This window comes from Oryzias latipes, chromosome 21 (assembly GCF_002234675.1).
Source record: "Oryzias latipes chromosome 21, ASM223467v1".
In the NCBI taxonomy this organism is placed as follows: Eukaryota; Metazoa; Chordata; class Actinopteri; order Beloniformes; family Adrianichthyidae; genus Oryzias; species Oryzias latipes.
In genome coordinates, this window is record NC_019879.2 from 30922994 (window position 1) to 30944669 (window position 21676).

General features: G+C 48.9%; 1 protein-coding gene across 3 annotated transcripts in view; it reads left to right on the forward strand.

Moving 5' to 3' along the window:
- LOC101172397 (neuropilin-2) overlaps nucleotides 1–21676 on the forward strand; it is a 91865-nt gene that overhangs the window by 42206 nt on the left and 27983 nt on the right. For all 3 annotated transcript variants that reach the window (XM_023950505.1, XM_011473641.3, XM_011473642.3), the window contains exons 7-11: nucleotides 464–619; nucleotides 8545–8689; nucleotides 15494–15669; nucleotides 16337–16510; nucleotides 18572–18716. In XM_023950505.1, the coding sequence (XP_023806273.1) occupies nucleotides 464–619; nucleotides 8545–8689; nucleotides 15494–15669; nucleotides 16337–16510; nucleotides 18572–18716 (796 nt within the window). The remainder of the gene's footprint in view (nucleotides 1–463; nucleotides 620–8544; nucleotides 8690–15493; nucleotides 15670–16336; nucleotides 16511–18571; nucleotides 18717–21676) is intronic.

Here is a 21676-nt window from a genome sequence, read left to right on the forward strand (position 1 = left end):
GCAGCAGCAGTAGCAGCAACAGCTGCAGTACCAACAGCAGCAGCAGTACCAACAGCAGCAGCAGGAGCAGCAGCAGCAGTACCAACAGCAGCAGCAGCAGTAGCAGCAGCAGCTGCAGTACCAACAGCAGCAGCAGTAGCAGCAACAGCTGCAGTACCAACAGCAGCAGCAGTACCAACAGCTGCAGTAGCAACAGCTGCAACAGCAGTACCAACAGCAGCAACATCAACAGCAGCAGCAGCAGCCTTTTGTCCAGACTGGGAGGGGAGTTTGGCTTTTGTACAGGCGGAAATTAAGATGATCTGCAGCTTATTACCATCAACCAGGACATTGTCATGTAAAATCGGTGATAAAGAGCAGAAGAAAAAAACATGCCATCATTTTGGTTTTTTGTTCTTGTTTCTGACTTTGTCCAAACGCCTCTCCAGCCTCATTCCTCAAACAGATCTCCTCTGTTCCACAGGTGGACCTCCATACCCTGAAGGTGCTCACTGGCATCGCCACACAGGGCGCCATCTCCAAGGAAACTCAGAAGACCTACTATGTTACCACCTTCAAGTTGGAACTCAGCACCAACGGAGAGGACTGGATGATCTACAGGCACAGCAAAAACCACAAGGTGGGAACCAGAAGCTGGAACCGGTCCAGCCAGAGAAACAGAGACCTGTGGTGACTGGCATGCATGGGTGGAGAAGGTGGAGAGAAGCCCGAGATGGAAATATGCAGACAGAGGCGACCACAAGCCCAATACTGGACCGCTGACTGTAATTATTGTTGTTCAGCTGCCAATCATTTGGGTTTACAGCCAGACTTCAGTGACTGCAGGTCAAACCTCCACGTGCTGCTTTTCCAATCACATCTGCTTTCTGTTGTTCTGCGGTTCTGATCTGACTGAGCAGGTCTTTGGGCTTTCTGCTGTTGGAGCAACCTGAGCTGCTGTGGTGGAGTGGAACGGTAGTTTCCCAGACGTGGCTCTGAGTGTGTTTTCTGTGGAACAGAACAGCGTTTAGACGTAGAGTTTTCTGATGCTCCGTCAGGCGGCTGAGGGCCGAGGCGTCTCCGTGATGAAGCAGGCAGAACGGAGAGTCCTAATGCTTGAACCGGCAATTACCAGTCGAGCTGCCCGCCTCCAGGCTTTGGGGGTGTTTTCCATGCTAGCGTCCTCCCCGCACTGTGTGGTCACACACGTTTGTCCTGTGGTCTCGCGCCACGTCTCCTTAATGAGCACTTATACTCTCACAGATGCAAACGTTTTGCCCTGGGAGGGAGAGAACGACCCAGCTCCACCATCTGCTGCTTGTGGACTGCAGATCCCGCAGGAGTAAAAGTAGGAAAGACGCTCCAGATGTGATGTTAGCTCAGAAACCAGGCAGCAGTTTGAGGACGAGGCGAAGTCAACCAAAATGGAACCATATGATCATTTTAGTAAAAGCTGAGTGGCTATGCATCCATCAGGCTGCACCAGCGGGTCAGTTCAGGTCAGATTCACCAGCAGACCTGCGTCAGGCGCTTTAGGATCAGGTGATGGTGTCACCCCCCCCGACCGGGACATAACCCTGGAAAGGAGCTTCAGGTAAACCCACAGATCATGATACATGATCACCTGGAGCTCTGATGGAAGTTCACCTTCCTGCAGCGAGCATCAGATCATGAAGCTTCAGAGTTATTGTTCAGATCATTTTTTATGTCCTATGTCCCTTAATAGTTCAAAATCATTTGACTCCTATTCTGTTTTTGTCTAAGAATTTAAATAATAAAGAATTTCTTAAAATCTGTTTATTAGAATTCCCCAGACACTTTCTGTTAAAGCTAACAGAAAAGAATAAATTACTGTTGAACTTTTTAATTACTTTTGCCTAATGCTGAAGGTAAATGAGACGGTGATGAAGGTGGAAAACAGGTCAACTTAGCTTTATAAGTTAGCTAGTTAGGTGTTAACTGAGTGTAGTTTAAGCGGGTCTAACTGTCAGTGTTCAGATCAAATAATCCAAAGATGCAAAAAAAAAAAAAAGATCCTTCAAGCTACCAAATAAAGCACGCACAAATTTAAAATAAAAAAGGAGCCTCTGCATTCAGTGTTTTTCTGCATTTTTGGAAAAACTCTTCACTTCTAAAAAATAAATCATATATTCAAACAGAAAAATGTCTGTATCCGCCTGAACTTATGTCATTTCTGCTTCCGGCCGATCATGTCTGCCGCCATCTTGGTGTCTCTAAAATCAATTGGTCAGATGGTCGTTTTCCTCACTTTGCTCCAAGTTTCCACATTTTTCTCCTTCTCCTTGTTTTGGCAGTAGAGCAACACTCATGTCAGGTTGATAAACTTCCTGTATGAAGCAACACCATGAAGCGAAGTGAAGGTTTTAGACGGCTGAACCGCCTCTGGTCTCGTTCTGCTTTCAAGAAAACAGTCGAGATCTTCAGATGTAGAAAAGCTTCTGCTTTTCTCTCAGGCGGTTCCATCAGTACCTAAAACCTCCTGGGACAGGTTTTTATTCAGGATTGATGTGGTACAGATGTCATTACGCAGCCGCTTGAGTGACCCGAGGCAGACGTGTCCGTAGCCGTTCTAGAGAACGACCTTGGCCAAAAACAACATCTCCTTCTCTCACTTGAATCTGTTGAAAGGAGAAAGAAGGAGAGATGGGCGGCCGAGGAGATGAGCATCTACGGAGGATGAGGGACATTTCCAGAAAGGAAAAAAGACCTGGAAAAAAAGACAGGCAAAATCTGTCAAACTGTGAACTTTGATAGTGTGGGAAGCAGAGGGAGGAAAAGCGTTGGAAACCAAAGGGAGGGCGCAAGGTTCAGGGGAACGAGTGAGTGAAGGAAAGAAGCTGGAGGGGTGGGGGTATTCAGAGGGGAATCACACAGTAAAAGAAGGAGGGATGGACGGATGAAGTGAGGCAAGAAGTAGAGGAGGAATAATGAGAACAGCAGACGAGGGTGCTGACCACAAATCCCTCCGGAAAGATCAGAGGTTTCAGCGAGGCGGCCTGCAAGGATGTCAGGAGTAGTAAAGAAAATAAAAATGTAGCAGAGGAGAGCGGGCGAGGAGGGGAGGGTCAAAAGATGGAGAGGCTGAACAAGAGAAGAAGAAATAAGTTTGACTAATCAAAACAGAAAACAGCCTTGAAAAAACAGATTATTTAAATGGTGCCACATGTCTGTGGATTCGGCTGTGAAGATGAGGGATGAAGAAGGAAAAGGTTGTTTTTGTCCCGTCAAATGAAAGAGCTGAAGACGACCATCAGATTAGAGCGTTGATGTAGACGTCACTCACACGTGACGACCAACGGTCACCTCTCACCTTTGACCCTGATCAGAGAGTTTTCTCATCATGGGATGGACTTAGAGTGGAGCCGTTACTCCTCCACACCCAGAAAAGTTAGCTGATCAGGCCTGCTGTGGTGCAGTGGTTAACAGTGAGCCAGAGGTTGGTTCAAAATCCAGTCGTTCATGTGTGGGCATGATTGTGAATAGTGCCTTAGGTGTGAATGTGAGTAAACAGTCCAGGGTGAACCCACCTCTTCCCTGCAGTAGGTGGGATAGGCTCCAGCAACCCAATGACCCTAAACAGGAATACGTGGAAAAAACACGTAAACAGTTTTTTCCGCTCCTATTTTGGTAACATAAAGCTGAACTAGGGAAGCAACAAGTGTCTTCCCATTGGCTGGATTCAGACCAGTTACCCATGTGACCATTGTGTTTACCTGTCAGTCAGGCCTCTAACGGATCTTTATAGCTCTAAACAGCGTTTCTAAAAACCGTCCAAACGCCGTCCACCTCATGTCCAAGAACATCCATGAAGAAACTCACCTTGGTGTTGGTCCGGAGTTCAGCTGTGACTCCGTTTCCTGTGCGCTGAACCGTCCGTTGTCAGTTCTAATGGCCGTGGGGTTCCTCTCTGAAATTGTGTGTTCAGATTTGTGCTGCTGTGATGAAATGAGAGGAGATGGGGGTGTTTTATTATTCTATGGCCCCGTGCACACACACACACACACACACACACACACACACACCTGAAGCACGCTCAGCATGGACATTTGCATAATTCAGCACGTCGTCTCCGGCTGACTGACTGCGACCCTGCAGGTTTACTGCACGCGCTCACCTGCTCTCCACTTCCCCGTGTGATGACTGTTTTCATCTGTCATCTCATCTTCTTGCAGTCGCTTCCTCACCTTTTTTTCCTGCAAACTTAAATTAGATCCTCGGCGCTCACGGACATCTGCTGCTCCTTTTCTGCTGTTGGTGTTTGATCCAGGTGGGGCTGTGGAGGTAAATATTTGAAAAGCCCTCACCTTTCATGGTGTCGTCTTCTTCTGCCTCCAAACACTTTTGGGAACAGTGAGCAGCAAACAATGCAGACACGCTTACAAAAACACAACACTTGACAAAAGGTGTTCAGCTGTAGACCGTCAGCTGATTGACAGGTTGAGACGGAGGCTGGAGCACTTTAAGCCTCCATGAGTCCACGGATCCTCACCAGTGCAGACCTACAACACGACACAACAGTTGGAGGGAAACAGATAATTAGTTACATACTCTTAAAAAGCGAGTTTTCCTCCAGATTAATGAGCCGATGCTGAAATAGAAAATGTTCTTAGAAGTTTTAGGTTTAAATTAAACCCTTTTGGTTCATTCCTTCTTAATTTGTGTTTAACTGTGTGTGTATTTGTGTGTATCTGCTGTCTTTTTGGGGGTTTCATTAGTTTCAGGGCTGGATCTCAGAAATGACTGTTAGAAATGGGGTGACTGTTGTTGCATTAGCTAAACTGCATGTTTGTAACCCAAAGATTGAGCGTAGTTCCGGTCTTCTTGCTGCACTTGTACCGGTTTCCCCAGTTTTTATGGATATTGCTTGGATGTTTGGGTGCACTTGGGGAGGGAGGCGCATCAGTCAGCGGGGAGCTACATGGCTGCAACTTTGAGAAACAGTGGGTGAGTGCAAACCGCTGAGTCCCCCCTTGAGGAAGCTAACGCTTGATTTATGCTTCTGCACCGACTTTAATCAAAGCCGGTGTTTTTGTTTATACGTGTGCAGTGTTGTTTAAATTGCAGAATGTTGTAGCTGGAGCTAATGGAAGGAAGAAGACTGATGTCTCACTCCGGCTGCAGGCAGGAGCAACAAACCACTGATTTCCATTTTCCGTCTTTGGACGGAATACGACGCGTTCCCAGCTGAGAGGTTTTGGACGCTTTTAGTCTGGCGGGATTGATTGGTGTCACCATTTGTTCCCATCATATCCAGTTTTGTTTGGCCAGTGTGAAATTCCGGATCAGACAACTATTCTGAAGCGGAGATGAGCAGCCTGGCGTAGCGTGTTATATTTTATGTTTACTGGGACAACTCTCGTATTAAAGGGTTAAAAATGTGTAATTTATAGAAATAGATGATGGTCAGTTTTCTTCTTCCTGCTTCTATTTCTTGTCCTTGTTAGAACTTCTTTTGGACAACAGCGCCCCCAAATGAGCCGTTATTGGAACAGCCTGACTCTTCCAGATCCTTTGATCGGCTTTTGGTTAGCACGCGCTCAATGAACACCAGGATTGTACATAGAGCCTGAAAACAGACGTGAAACTTCCATAGCGATTGCAGAAGCATTGTAGAAGCTGGTAACACAGGTTTGTGGGCGGGCCGGTGTGAACGTAACCCGAAAGGCCTTGGCGAGTTGACTGTCTCTATCCAAGAGTAAGTCTTCAGTATCCTTAAGGGTTTTGTGAGCGGGGCAAACTGAACTGATGGTAAATCAAAGAATGACATGATGGACGCGTACCTGGTTCGTTGGTTGGTCGTGTCCCGGCCTGGTCACACTGTAATGGTAGCACTGGAAGGCCAACGGCTCCATTAGCAGCAGCTGGGATGACAGCAGCGTTTGTCGACCCTGAGCACCGGACTCCAGATGGATGTTGGCGTGTTCACAGCATTACACACCGCTGGTCTCTCATGCTTTACACACATGAACTCTATTTAGAGCTGGTAAAGGACAGACCCAAGGATAGACCTTCATGCGGCGTGCAGAAGGCCACACCACAGTGTGTGGGTCTGTCAGCTTCTACTTGTGCTACAGAAATGTTTGGCTATGCACAAGGGAAATCAGAAAGCCCCCGCCAGCCCCCAGCTCCTCAGAGTGAGACCTCATAATTACACTTTTACACGTCGACACACACTCGCTCATTGTAATTACAGTCTGCTACCACAATCCCATTAATTCTTTCAGGCCCTTTAGGCCTTTTTCCATCATTCAGATGTCGGTAGTTTCCACTATGAAGGCTTTTGTACGGACAACAGGTCACAGCGTCTGACTTTGTGCTCTTTACCCGCCGGGTCATGGGTTCAATTCCCAGCTGGCTCTGGGAGTTTCTCCATCCATATCTTGCCGTCCGTGACAGGCCTGCAGCTTGATGGATGGAGAACTCAGGGAAAATAATGTATTTACACACACAAACAAGCAAAACAAAACGCCTATAAATGCGTATGCAAGCGAGTAATTGCGAGGCCTTTGGCTTTGTTAAATAAAGCTCACTGGTTGCTAACACCACACGCTGCAACATAAGACAAAGTGTTGAGGATTCAAAGCCTTGGTGTTAAGGACATCTGCTCCTCCTCCGTGCACGCATGGCTGTACATCAGGATGGCAGAGCAGCAGCAGATAGAGATGTCAAGGAGTGGAGGGGAATGAAGGGGAGAGGCCCTGCTGTGTTTTCATGTGGAGAGCTCACAGATGACTGATGGAGAAAGAGACGGAGAGGTGGAGACATGACACTCCGTCAGATAGACACAGATATGAAGTCCCAATGTCAGGAGACAACCAGAGTGCTTCTGGCCATGTGCATTCAATTTCCTTTTATCTGTTTCTGTGTGTGTGCTTTCAGAGGAAATCATTTCACGTCCTCAAAGGCTGTGAGACCAAACTAACATAGTTGGAGTGTGTTTTTATCCAGAGATGACTGGTTTGTGTTTGCACTGTGTGTGAGAAACTGTTTGCTGTTGTGTGTTTGTGGTTCAGAGGACAAGAGGAGTTGATTTTTTCACTCTTCTTTGTACAGTTGATGCTGCATCAGCTCTGGCTGAGTCTGTGCATACTCCTCCATTTGCGTGCAGTCGCAGATGATGGCGTGCAGTCACAGATGATTGTTTGTATTCCAACACTTGGATTCTACTGCTAGTACTAGTCTAGATACCAAATACAAAAACAAATGTTGTGATGTGAACAAACATCAAGCGTTTCTGTCATATTTAGAAAATAAAGCATTAAAATGTTTACCTCAGCAGTTAAACTAAAAATGATAATGTTGGTTTTTGGAGATGGAACAGATTTATTTGCCGTAAAAGAGAAATAGAACCACAGTGTTGAGGTTTACATATGACATTAAGGTCAGTGAAAACATTTAGCAATGCTTACATAAAAGGTGAACAAAAAGTATAAATGCTGACATAAGGTAACGTTGCACTATGCTAATCTACAGGCTTTATTAGGGGAAGAAATGAATCATACCAGTGTTTTGTTTTTCTTCCTTTTTTAATTCTTAAATGTATTTTAATTTTGACATCAGTACATACCTATTCTATTCTAAATAAAATCCACCTCCTGCAGATTTACTCACATTAAAGATACAAGAAAGTCAAATCAGATTTGGTGTTTTCTATTATGAACATGGTGAGTCGTCATTTTTGTCTTCTTTTACTATAAAACCCTTTTTTTAAACCTACAAATATAAATTTAATTCTATACATTATAATTTTAGCCCACACACAGCAAATGAACTCTGTTGTGCAGTAGAATATGAGATTTATATTTATTGTAATGATGAACAATAAATCAAACGTTTGTCTATCATTTTGACCAGTTATCTGACGTCTGCATTTTGGAGGAGTGGTAAAGAACACCAGGCCTCCTGATTTAGAGTAATGTCAGCAGTGGTACAGAAAAGGTGATTTTATTCTAAGATCTCCTCGCATTAAAACAAACGTAATTAACAAAGCTCAACTAAAAAAACCTACTGTTTTTTTCAAATCATTGGCATTCTGCTTTTAAGCTGAAGAGCCACAATGGAGGGATAAAAGGGCAATATATGGCTGAAACGTTTGAAATAACCACAAAAACATATTTATAAGTCAAAACACCAGAAAGTTTCATTTATATCACAAAACCACAACAGAACCCAGGAGTTTAAACCAAATTAATCTATTATGCATTCATTGTTTATGAGTTTGGGCCACTTATGTCAAAACTATACATAGTTTTCTGTTGAATACAAAATAAAGTTGCTACTTTTCCTCATTTACAGCCACAGTTTCCATCATGAAGGCTGAGGTCGTGTAAAGTTCAACCACTTCTGAGTCTTATAACCAGCATTTGTATGTTTATAGAGAAATGTACCTGCAAACTAAAACCCAAAATAATTCTTTTATTTTTTGATGCAAGTGAATAAATGTTCATTTAAACCCAGATGGGAGTGAACGGACTGATCCCCACATGGATGAATGTGAAAGCCACCTCTCGCTTAACAAACATTCCTGCCATCGTCTGTCTGCAGATTTTTCACGGCAACACCGACGCAACAGAGGTGGTTCTGAACCGGATTCCACAGCCGGTGCTGGCCCGATTTGTGCGGATCCGGCCGCAGACGTGGAAGAACGGCATCGCGCTCAGATTTGAGCTCTACGGTTGTCAGATCACAGGTCAGACGGATTTACTGTCTTCACTTGGAAACCGAGTTTTTCTGCTCTTTCTCTGAAGTTCTTGGAAAACAAAGTTGTGTTTTAAAGAAGAGAAATTTACAAAAGGTCGACTGAGGGGCGAGAAGCTAGAGTGAAGTAAAGTCTTTAGACGGATGCGTGGTAATTTGTGTTTCCATCAGTGCTATTTATAATTCAGCTGATACTTTTATCTACTTCTCTGTTTCTCATGCAGAAAACACACCCACTCTGCTGCTCTCACACTCTTGCCCTCTCTTTCATATACATATCCCACTTTCTCTGACTCCCACTCACAGATCACCAACACACACAGAGGAAGACACACACTGGGCCTAATAGAATAATACTAGAGGGTGATGTGTGGGTGATAACATCAGAGAGTAACAGGCTCTCAGCTTTCATCTGCAGCTCTGGCAAACAAACATGATTTCAACCAGCATAATCAGCTCAATACTATAAATAGATAAAACTTAATTATGCTGTTGGTGTGTGTCAGTGTGTGTGTTTGGAAAGGCCGCACAAGAGAGAGGGTTTCAATCCGTTTGACCGGGCTGTGTCTCAGCTCCGCTGTGTCTTTATTGGGTTAGGGCCTCTTCCTGCTGCCGCCGTCGCCGTCATCCAGAGGACAAATACGCTCCCGTCCAGCAGGGCTATTTCAGCCCCCGCACAAATCACCGTCTCTCCAAAACATCATGACGCCGAGTGTGACGCGCATTCATCTGTCCTTGCTCTTTGCTGGCCATCCCCAGTATCTGAAGCCTTAGTCAGAGCTGCCCTACAGGCGAAAAATGATCAAACCTATACGGGACATTTTTATCCACGAGTGTGCAGATAACAACAGGTTTTAGTGAACATCTGAAACATGTAAGAGTGAGTAAAGGTGAGCCTTAAGGGAACCGAAAGACACACCTGACCTCCACTTAAAATGCAGCTGGATGGACGGATAGATGGATGGATGGATCGACGATGGATGAATAGAAGAACGGACGGACAGACAAAAAGACAGATGGGTGAATGACTTGATGGACAAATGAATGGATGGATGGATGGATGGATGGATGGATGGATGGATGGATGGATGGATGGATGGATGGATGGATGGATGGATGAATGTTGTCTCACGGTGTCTGGCTCATTGTTGAAAATGATCCACATGGCGGTCTTCCACGTTTCCTTCCACATCTAAAAGCATCCAGCCGGTCGTCTGGACTGATCCGACGTTTCTCTGGTTCCTCATAGACTCTGCAGACATGGACGCCGTCCAACCCCCCCCCGTGATAATGCCTCACAGCGGCCCATAAAGGCAGAAATAAAGCAGTCAGTCAGTGACATGTCATTAACTTAAATCACACTTTTATGTCTCCGCCTCTACTTTTCTCTCACTTTCTACCTATATGTCTTCAGTGTTGCTGTGTTTTCCCTTCCTCCTCCTCCTGCTCTCCCCGTCCTCCCATCGCCTTTACTGATGGCCTCCTTCAACACCTCCCTCCATCCCCCCACCTCCTTTGCCAGTCTTAAATCTTGCTGGTTCCTGCCTCATTCAGCAGCTCTTTCCCCGTCCGCCGTCCTAATCTCATTTTATGTTAGCGCTGCAGCACTTTATCAATCACTTATTTTCAGGACGGCCATTATTCTTCTCCAAGGCTGTGTGCGTGCGTGCGTAGTGTGTGTGTGTGTGTGTGTGTGTGTGTGTGTGTGTGTGTGTGCGTGCGGTGTGTCCAGTCAGGCACATTTGCATGGCAGCTTCAGCTCTGCTCCTCCAGAAGAGCTCAGTGGGAGTTTGCGCTACAGTGTGAGTGGGTGAAACATCAGAGCGGGTTTTAGTGCACGTATCAGTTTGTGCACGTGTGAGATAAGAGCTCTCATCCTGGTGTGTAACATCAGAGCGGGTTCTGCCGGATGTGGGGCCGTGATATTCCACTGCAGTCCAGAATTCAAAGACCTGCTGGAGGCAGCAGCCGAGGAGTGGAGATGAGGAGAAAACAAAACAACCACTTTTCTGTTGTAAGACTCCTCACCTGTTATTGGGTTTGAGGACGCCGGCGGAGCTGGACGTGGGTGGAGCCGGGCGCCGTCTTCTGTTTATTGTTGATGCATTATTTACTGCACTGAGGACTGGAAACAGCACAGCATTAAACTTTAACCAGAGTGAGGACCTGAGGAGCATCACCATCAGTCACCATCAACCTCTCCACTGTTCTGCAGCCCAGTCTGTTGATCTCTCCATTTACTCCTCTTCCTCAGCGTTTCTCATGATCACTGAACCCTCAACACATTCCTGCTTCTGTTTTCTCTCATTGATCTTGGCAGGGTGGGGGGAAGCTTGCTTGGCACATTTGTCAGTGTAATAAACTACATCCCTTTCATCTGCAGTTTCTTCTTTAGGGAGATCTTTCCAAAGTTGAAGCAAAATAAAATTTTGTGAAAGGAAAAATTAATAAAGCAGCAAGCTGCATATTACGGCCACAACCCGCCCAAACCCTTGGCACTCTGACCCACTCTGACCCGCTCTGACTCACTCTGACTCGCTTTGACTCGCTCTGTCGCTCTGACCCACTCTGACTCGCTCTGACTCGCTCTGACTCGCTCTGACTCACTCTGACTTGCTCTGACTCGCTCTGTCGCTCTGACTCACTCTGACTCGCTCTGACTCGCTCTGACTCCCTCCGTCGCTCAGACCCACTCTGACTCACTCTGTCGCTCCGACCCACTCAGACTCGCTCTGACTAACTCTGACTCACTCTGACCCACTCTGACTCACTCTGACTCACTCTGACTCGCTCTGACTCCCTCCGTCGCTCAGACCCACTCTGACTCACTCTGTCGCTCTGACCAACTCAGACTCGCTCTGACTAACTCTGACTCACTCTGACTCGCTCTGACTCACTCTGACTCACTCTGTCGCTCTGACCCACTCAGACTCGGTCTGACTAACTCTGACTCACTCTGACTCGCTCTGACTCACTCTGACTCGCTCTGACTCCCTCCGTCGCTCAGACCCGCTCTGACTCACTCTGACTCGCTCTGACTGGCTCAGATCCGCTCTGACTCGCTCGGACTCACTCTGACTCGCTCTGACTCCCTCCGTCGCTCGGACTCACTCTGACTCGCTCTGTCGCTCTGTCTGGCTCAGATCTGCTCTGACTCCCTTTGTCGCTCTGACTCGCTCTGACTCGCTCTGACTGGCTGGCTCAGATCCGCTCTGACTCCCTCTGTCGCTCCGACTCACTCTGACTCGCTCTGTCGCTCTGACCAACTCAGACTCGCTCTGACTAACTCTGACTCACTCTGACTCGCTCTGACTCACTCTGACTCACTCTGTCGCTCTGACCCACTCAGACTCGGTCTGACTAACTCTGACTCACTCTGACTCGCTCTGACTCACTCTGACTCGCTCTGACTCCCTCCGTCGCTCAGACCCGCTCTGACTCACTCTGACTCGCTCTGACTGGCTCAGATCCGCTCTGACTCGCTCGGACTCACTCTGACTCGCTCTGACTCCCTCCGTCGCTCGGACTCACTCTGACTCGCTCTGTCGCTCTGTCTGGCTCAGATCTGCTCTGACTCCCTTTGTCGCTCTGACTCGCTCTGACTCGCTCTGACTGGCTCAGATCCGCTCTGACTCGCTCTGACTCACTCTGACTCGCTCTGACTCGCTCTGACTTGCTCTGTCGCTCTGGCCCACTCAGACTCGCTCTGACTAACTCTGACTCACTCTGTCGCTCTGACACCCTCTGACTCGCTCTGATTCCCTCCGTCGCTCAGACCCGCTCTGACTCACTCTGACTCGCTCTGACTGGCTCAGATCCGCTCTGACTTGTCTGACTCACTCTGACTCGCTCTGACTCCCTCCGTCGCTCAGACTCACTCTGACTCGCTCTGTCGCTCTGTCTGGCTCAGATCCGCTCTGACTCCCTCTGTCGCTCTGACCCACTCAGACTCGCTCTGACTAACTCTGACTCCCTCCGTCGCTCAGACCCGCTCTGACTCACTCTGACTCGCTCTGACTGGCTCAGATCCGCTCTGACTCGCTCTGACTCACTCTGACTCGCTCTGACTCCCTCCGTCGCGCAGACTCACTCTGACTCGCTCTGTCGCTCTGTCTGGCTCAGATCCGCTCTGACTCCCTCTGTCGCTCCGACTCCCTCTGTCGCTCCGACTCACTCTGACTCACTCTGACTGGCTCAGATCCGCTCTGACTCACTCTGACTCCCTCCGTCGCTCCGACTCACTCTGACTCGCTCTGACTGGCTCAGATCCGCTCTGACTCACTCTGACTCCCTCCGTCGCTCAGACTCACTCTTACTCGCTCTGTCGCTCTGTCTGGCTCAGATCCGCTCTGACTCCCTCTGTCGCTCCGACCCACTCAGACTCGCTCTGACTAACTCTGACTCACTCTGACCCACTCTGACTCGCTCTGACTCACTCTGACTCGCTTTGACTCGCTCTGTCGCTCTGACCCACTCTGACTCGCTCTGACTCGCTCTGACTCGCTCTGACTCGCTCTGACTCACTCTGACTCGCTCTGACTCCCTCCGTCGCTCAGACCCACTCTGACTCACTCTGTCGCTCTGACCAACTCAGACTCGCTCTGACTAACTCTGACTCACTCTGACTCGCTCTGACTCACTCTGACTCACTCTGTCGCTCTGACCCACTCAGACTCGGTCTGACTAACTCTGACTCACTCTGACTCGCTCTGACTCACTCTGACTCGCTCTGACTCCCTCCGTCGTTCAGACCCGCTCTGACTCACTCTGACTCGCTCTGACTGGCTCAGATCCGCTCTGACTCACTCTGACTGGCTCAGATCCGCTCTGACTCGCTCGGACTCACTCTGACTCGCTCTGACTCCCTCCGTCGCTCGGACTCACTCTGACTCGCTCTGTCGCTCTGTCTGGCTCAGATCTGCTCTGACTCCCTTTGTCGCTCTGACTCGCTCTGACTCGCTCTGACTGGCTCAGATCCGCTCTGACTCGCTCTGACTCACTCTGACTCGCTCTGACTCGCTCTGACTTGCTCTGTCGCTCTGGCCCACTCAGACTCGCTCTGACTAACTCTGACTCACTCTGTCGCTCTGACACCCTCTGACTCGCTCTGATTCCCTCCGTCGCTCAGACCCGCTCTGACTCACTCTGACTCGCTCTGACTGGCTCAGATCCGCTCTGACTTGTCTGACTCACTCTGACTCGCTCTGACTCCCTCCGTCGCTCAGACTCACTCTGACTCGCTCTGTCGCTCTGTCTGGCTCAGATCCGCTCTGACTCCCTCTGTCGCTCCGACTCACTCTGACTCGCTCTGACTGGCTCAGATCCGCTCTGACTCACTCTGACTCCCTCCGTCGCTCAGACTCACTCTTACTCGCTCTGTCGCTCTGTCTGGCTCAGATCCGCTCTGACTCCCTCTGTCGCTCTGACTCGCTCTGACTCACTCTGACTCGCTCTGACTGGCTCAGATCCGCTCTGACTCGCTCTGACTCACTCTGACTCGCTCTGACTCGCTCTGTCGCTCTGACCCACTCAGACTCGCTCTGACTAACTCTGACTCACTCTGTCGCTCTGACCCGCTCTGACCCGCTCTGACACCCTCTGACTCGCTCTGACTCCCTCCGTCGCTCTGACTCGCTCTGACTCGCTCTGTCGCTCTGACCCACTCAGACTCGCTCTGACTATCTCTGACTCACTCTGTCGCTCTGACCCGCTCTGATCCGCTCTGACACCCTCTGACTCGCTCTGTCTCACTCTGACTCACTCCGTCGCTCAGACCCGCTCTGAGTCACTGACCCACTGACCTGCTCTGACCCGCTCTGACCCGCTCTGACACCCTCTGACTCGCTCTGACTCCCTCCGTCGCTCTGACTCGCTCTGTCGCTCCGACTCACTCTGACTCGCTCTGACTGGCTCAGATCCGCTCTGACTCACTCTGACTCCCTCCGTCGCTCAGATTCACTCTTACTCGCTCTGTCGCTCTGTCTGGCTCAGATCCGCTCTGACTCCCTCTGTCGCTCTGACTCGCTCTGACTCACTCTGACTCGCTCTGACTGGCTCAGATCCGCTCTGACTCGCTCTGACTCACTCTGACTCGCTCTGTCGCTCTGACCCACTCAGACTCGCTCTGACTAACTCTGACTCACTCTGTCGCTCTGACCCGCTCTGACCCGCTCTGACACCCTCTGACTCGCTCTGACTCCCTCCGTCGCTCTGACTCGCTCTGACTCGCTTTGTCGCTCTGACCCACTCAGACTCGCTCTGACTAACTCTGACTCACTTTGTCGCTCTGACCCGCTCTGACCCGCTCTGACACCCTCTGACTCGCTCTGTCTCACTCTGACTCACTCCGTCGCTCGGACCCGCTCTGAGTCACTGACCCACTGACCTGCTCTGACCTGCTCAGACCCGCTGTGACTCGCTCTGACCCGCTCTGACTCACTGACCCACTCTGACCATTTTATGTTCGGGTGGCCTGCGAGTGAAGAACAGGCCTTTTTTTTTCTTTTGGGGGCGGGGTGTTTTATGTCCATACTTCATTTTCTCAGGGTACTAGGTGTGTGCAGGTTTTGGTGAGTCTTTGTGGATGTGGCGGGACGTTTTGCCCTCCCTGAGTCTCTGCCTGATTCTTAACTTCTTGTTCTTTTTCATCATATCATCCTAACACGTTGAACATGATACAAACCAAAGCAAAGCAGACAAAGTTTTGGATTGAAAGAACCTGGAACGATGAGCATGAATCCCCTTTATTGTCTCTTTGGAGAAACAATGGCGTTGAGTATTCTCCTCTGCTCCTCAGATGCTCCCTGCTCCGAGCTGCAGGGGATGCTGTCTGGGCTGCTGCCAGACTCGCAGATCTCTGCCTCCTCCATGAGGGACATCCACGGCTCCATGGGGGCAGCCCGGCTGGTGGCCAGTCGGTCCGGCTGGTTTCCCAACCCCACACAGCCCATCGTGGGAGAGGAGTGGCTGCAGGTGTGTATCTGGGGTTCGGAGGTGATATTACAATGAGGAACTCTTATTGCGGCGCTGTGCCTCCCCCACAAATATACCTGAAATGTCTGAGCTGTTTTCACGTGCAACGACACAAGAAAGTATTTCCTCATCATCTCACACCTGGAATGTTCCTCTGGTATTAAAATCAGAGGAATCCAGACATTGAATCACAGTCCAGACCACAGAGGCAGAGCGGGAGACCGGTCCTTCAGGAAGGCTCGGATTCACTGCGTCTAGTTAAATGTTCGGTCACATGGTTGATCATAAATCCTTACAGTGAACATTTAATCAGGAATAAAATGAACCATTTGTTTTAACCAGATTTCATGTTGATTAAAGTTTTTCTTTCTCCAAACAAACGTTTTTATTTTATTTCTGGTCTTCAAATATGAAATTCTTTGAAATTTTGGTAAAATGTATTCAGTTTTATCTAGAGAAATGAAAGGTCTCCCATTGCAATGAAATTCCAGTTCATTTCCATGTAATGTTATGAGCGTCTATAGAATGCAGGCCGATTGACCCTCTTTGAAAACGTTTGGACCCTCCTGGTCTCTGTCACAGTCCCAAAGCCGTGACCTCTTCTGGTCCTCTGGAGCTCCGTCCACCTGTCAGCCCGTGCAGAAACGGCGTGATGTGTGTGTTGCAGGTGGACCTTGGCGTGCCAAAGATGGTGCGTGGCGTCATCACTCAGGGAGCCAGAGGGCTGGAGGGCAGCACCAGCGCCGAGAACCGAGCGTTTGTCCGAAAGTACAAACTGGCTCACAGCTTAAACGGCAAAGACTGGAGCTACATCCCTGACAGCAAGACCGGCTTCGCTAAAGTAAAGAGACCCTCCTCTTCCTCACAGACACATCGTCCCTCAGACGTGTCTCCTGTTCCTCTCCTTCTGTCTTACTCTCTTTATTTGAATTTCCTCATGGTAGAAGCGGTTTTCCAGCGTCAGACCGGATCAAAATTCTGTTTAATCACCTCTCCTCCTGCTTCTGTTTCAGTCTCTCTTCATCCTGAACTCTCTCTGTCTCTCATCCACTCGTTTGCTCATCATCCATTCGTCTCTCAAGGGTGTTAATTAAAAATGTCTTTCCTGCATCAGCGCTCAGCTCTGCTGGCAGTCCACGGCGCTGAGAGAGAGAGACGCTTTCCTGAAAAGCTCTAACAGCAGAACTGAGATCTTCTGGCCGTGCTAAACGCCTCCTCGGATTTTTGTCTAAAAAATTCAAAGTTTTTACATTTTTTCCCAATTCAAACGAGAAGATGCCGTTCATTGAGTGAAAGTGATGAATCTGGATTCATTTCAGTCTTTGTTTCCAGAGACTGCAGTTGCTTCAAGGATGATTAGAAAATCAAAGCGCCACGGTTGTTACTTTGGTGGCGTGTGTCACGCTGAGCCGGGACACGACGCCGATCACTCCGGTTGTGTGACTTTACACAGGATTACTGTTTCTCCTGTTTGTCGATGTACCTTCAGGAAAATGCAACTTTAGTTCTTCAGCTTCACTTGAGATCCAGAAACATCTCCATCAATGTGATGAGCATCGCAACATGATCACACATCGCTGTGGAAAAGTATTTGCTCCCTCTGGATTTTATGTTCTTGAATATTTGAAGCACTAAATGAAACACAGATTCTAGCTGCTGAACCCAAGTTCAGATCCCAAATCATGGACTGATGGAAGACATCAGGTCCTGAAGCTACAAAGCAGCACCACATCATCACACCGCCACCACCATGTCCAACTATTTCCTCTGAAACGTGGTCTTCGCTGCCCCAGATTGCACATTGTAACGTTGTCCCATTACTTACTTCTTCACTCAGGACCAGGTAACTTTGAGGGTGGGGGGTGTTGTCCTTCTCAGATGGAGCTGAATATCATTTGATAAAAAAGTTAGAAAAAAAAAATAGTAGCCTAACATGAAAGCAGGTTGGGATGAGTTAAAGACGTTCTGCAGCACAGTGACAGCAGTTTAAGCCTTCTGAATGTTTAATACCTCAAGTCTCTCAAAACACTTTTTCAGTCTGCAAAAAGCAGACCACCCCCCCACCAAATGACAGAGGGCCAGGTAGCGTCCATTCTTTCCTCAGACATGTTTAGGCGCATCGCGCTCAGTCAGCAATACTAACCATCTACAAACAATGACAACAGAATCCTCAACACCTGACTCTACCTGACGACTCTAGGGGTGGAGCTTGAGGTGAGAGTCGGTTCTGATCAGAACCTGCAGCATCGTTGAGGTGGGAGGAGCTTTATCCAGCTTCAGTCAGCTGTGAAGGCAGAAGCTCGTGACGCTGCAGGACATGAAGGCTGACAGCAGAAGGAACAAGAATCCTGATCCACTGTGGCATGAGCACGCGTGTAACACGTGTGTGGAGCTGCAGGTCTCCGTGTTTCTGGAGGAGGAAGCTGTGAGCTGGAATGACGTTGCAGTGAAAACAGATGGAGTCCAAAGGAAGAGCAGACTATGGTGCTGCAATCATGGATGAAGTCCCCTAAAGAAGTCCCATTGTCGTGTGTGTCGTGAAGGATTTATAAGGATAATGGAAGTTAGACCACGTGCACGTGCACACAAATGCTGCATGCACGGGTTGTGCACGTGGTCAGAAAGTGCCCGTAGGACGTCCACACAAACTACTCTCTGATTGTCTAATTTCCCCATTTCAACCAGTCAGGCTGCTACAAGGGGCGCACACGTATCACGTGAACATCACTAACGGGCTCCTTGTACGTTTGAAAAACAGAAAAATGTGTTTGACACGCCTGCATGTCACCTACTTCCCCCTTCCTCACCCTTACGGGTGGCTTAAGTGTTCACCACGACCTGTCGCCCGCAGCGCGACCCCACGGATCAGGTTGAAAAAGCAGCATCCACTTTTTCTCTGCAGGTTTTTGAAGGGAACAGCCACTACGATACTCCAGAGGTGCGGCGGTTCGATGAGATCGTGGCGCAGTACATCCGGGTCTTCCCGGAGCGATGGTCTCCAGCTGGGATCGGCATGAGGATGGAGGTCCTCGGCTGCGATAGGCCAGGTGAGCGGATTTCACGCAGCTAAAAAACAAAAACGGTGGCTTGGACTGTTTCTGTGTAAAACCACAAACTGGTTTGACTTCCGTTCAAGCCAGTGAAAACGGTTTGAAAACCGTCACACATCAAAGTGTGTGAAAGGTTCCACCTGATGAGGGGAAATCCCTCTGAGTCGGTGCTGTGTTCATCTGTAGATGTGTTTATGTGTCAGTACACCCACACACACACACACACACACACACACACCCACACACACACACACACACACACACACACACACCCACACACACACACACACACGCACACATATATATTGGTTGAAGTTAATCACGCAGCTCCATAGGAGGCTGTTAACCATGTCTGGACAGGGATTACCATGTCTAGGTCAGTGGACTTTCTCTAATAGTGCCCAGCTGTGTGATGCATTGTGCTCCCAGCTTATTGAGTTAACATGGAAGCAGTGAAGGATTAGGATGATCAATCCTCAATCTCCAGAATAAAGCAGGTTTCTGGCATTTTCTGTGCGGTTGAACTGCTTGGGGAGGCTGTAAACTGCTCAGAGGGAGATGAATGCAGCCCGTTAGTGTGCATGTTACTCAGCTGTGCACCTTACAATGTGACTGTGTGTAACCGACCTTGTTAGCCGTGGCAGCAAATTATTTCTGCGCTGCTCTAAACCTCAGGAACAGAGCAGGTCATCTTATGCAATAACATTGAGCTGTACTGTAAATACAGCTGAACAGATTCTGGGCGCCACTGCCGCCGCCACGGCGGTCACAGTCTGCTCTCTGCGCCGCCGCGACCTGCTTCAGTCGTGACGTGTGACAGGTGGAGACGAGAATGAGGAGCGACGCACACCTGCTCCCGCTGGACCGGTGCGGCGCTGTGGGCGGCTGCTGATGGATGCAGTTTTAGAAAGGGGGGGTTCAGGTGGGAGCAGTCCATCCCAGACGTGTCAGGGTTGAGCAGCCGGCGCCTCGTGACGGGGGCATTAAGGATGCACTGATTACCTCTGAGCTGGCATAAAGGAAGATGTGCTGTAATCAGGAGGAGGAGAAATAAGGTTTGTGTTTCTGATGGATCAGGTTCAGGTATAGATGTCCTCTAACACAAAACACACCTGAGGTTTGTTTCCTGCTGTAACCTCAGGAAAACGCCAAGCTGATGGGAATCCTAGATGGCGTTAAACGGACGTGTCTTCATGCAGATCGGTTTTTCTGCAGCCGTGGCTGTAGAGAAGCAGTTTCTCTGCTGCAGGTTCGTAGACGGTCGGCCCGCCACATGTCGGCCCGCCACATGTCGGCCCGCCACATGTCGGCCCGCCACATGTCGGCCCTCTGGACGGGGGCTGTGCTTCAGACGCCACCGCAGTTCGCTCGCACATCACATGACCCGCCGTCCTGACGGCAGCCGCACACTGAGAGGAGGCTGCAGTGTCACGTCTGCCCTGTTGCTTTCACTCGGGTTACTCTGGCCGACTAACAGCTGGACCAGAGCCCAGCTGAGGGGCTCAGAGGAGGCTTTCTTTGTGCGTCTTCCTGCCTGTGTGTGTTTGTTCTGCTGTTGTGTTGCGCTGTGGAAGGAAGATGAAATATTTAGCAGAGCATCAGCTTCAGTCCGCTGAACAGAACTGTTTACGCCTCAGACGCAAACACAAGAATAAAGAGACGGAGAACTCCGGTGGGCTGAAGCGGCTTCTGCTGAATGCACGCACGTACGTGCACGCACACACACACACACATGCAGAGTGGAAGAAAAAACAAGCAAAGAAGGAAAAACATCAGCTCTCTTCCTCTCATGAGGAACACTCTTCATTCCTCTGGACAGTCACCAGAACGTTTTCCTCCAGTTAACTTTACTTCCTGTTTGGGGAAAAACAAACAACTTCATTTTTTTCTGCTTTTCATTATTTAGGATCCAGACACGACTTTCCATTACTGCTGCTGGATTGTTTTCACATCGGCCTGACAATCCCACCCAAAAAAAATCCACATTTACAGCTCCGACTTTAAGCGAGACGCACAATGACGCCGCTTAGCTGCTCATTATTGTTCAACAAGAGCAGGAATGTGACTGCCGTCTGCAATCAGGCGCTGCAGCCGTGACGGCGGCGTGTCATCCAGGCGTCTGACCGCAGAGATTAAAGCTGCTGTTCACGCATCCCAACGCCTGCAGGTGGACAACAAAGTACACACACACACAGGTACACACACACAAACATCAACAGACAAACCCAGGATCACAGAGACGCTGACAGACAGATGAAAGTTCTCCAGAGTTGATCACACGTCTTCTTATCGGGGGGTGAGAGTCTAAGAATAGCTGTTAGTTGATCTGCTGCTGCTTCATGAACCAGAATCATCTTCCTCCTGACAACCAGACACAACAGACAACACAACTTTACGTCATGTTTGCCCCTTCATCCAAGTGGGGGCAGTTGATTGGAGATCTCCGGAGGTAATTAGTGTGACCGCGTTAGGAAAAGCCCCGAGCCGCACGTCTCTGTGAAGATCCAGCTTCATGATGGAGCTGCGACGTCACAGAAAGACGGTAACTCTGGACAGTTTGGTGGAATACTTTCAGGGTTTCCCGTTTTTGGTCGACCTTTTCCTTCAGATGGTGAGGCTAAGAAGGGGTTTCACCCAAGGAGCGTCCTCGCCGTGGAGCTTCAAAGGTCTGACCCGGTTTGATGTTGTTTCAGTCAACTTCAGAGCCGAGCAACAGAGAATTTCACTGAATCTTGTAGAGATTTTAGGAAATAGCGTTAAGGTTTTAAAAGCAGATGCAGCAGTAAGGATCAGTAATTAAAGACACAAACCTTGTTTTAGATTCAAATTTCAAACCTTTATTTACAACACTTTTTCAGACAAACTTCACCTTCCACTCTACATAAACACAAAAGTTTGGAAAATTCTCAATGTGATTTTCCATAAGCAAAGCAGAATTAAGCTGTTTGTCAACAAAA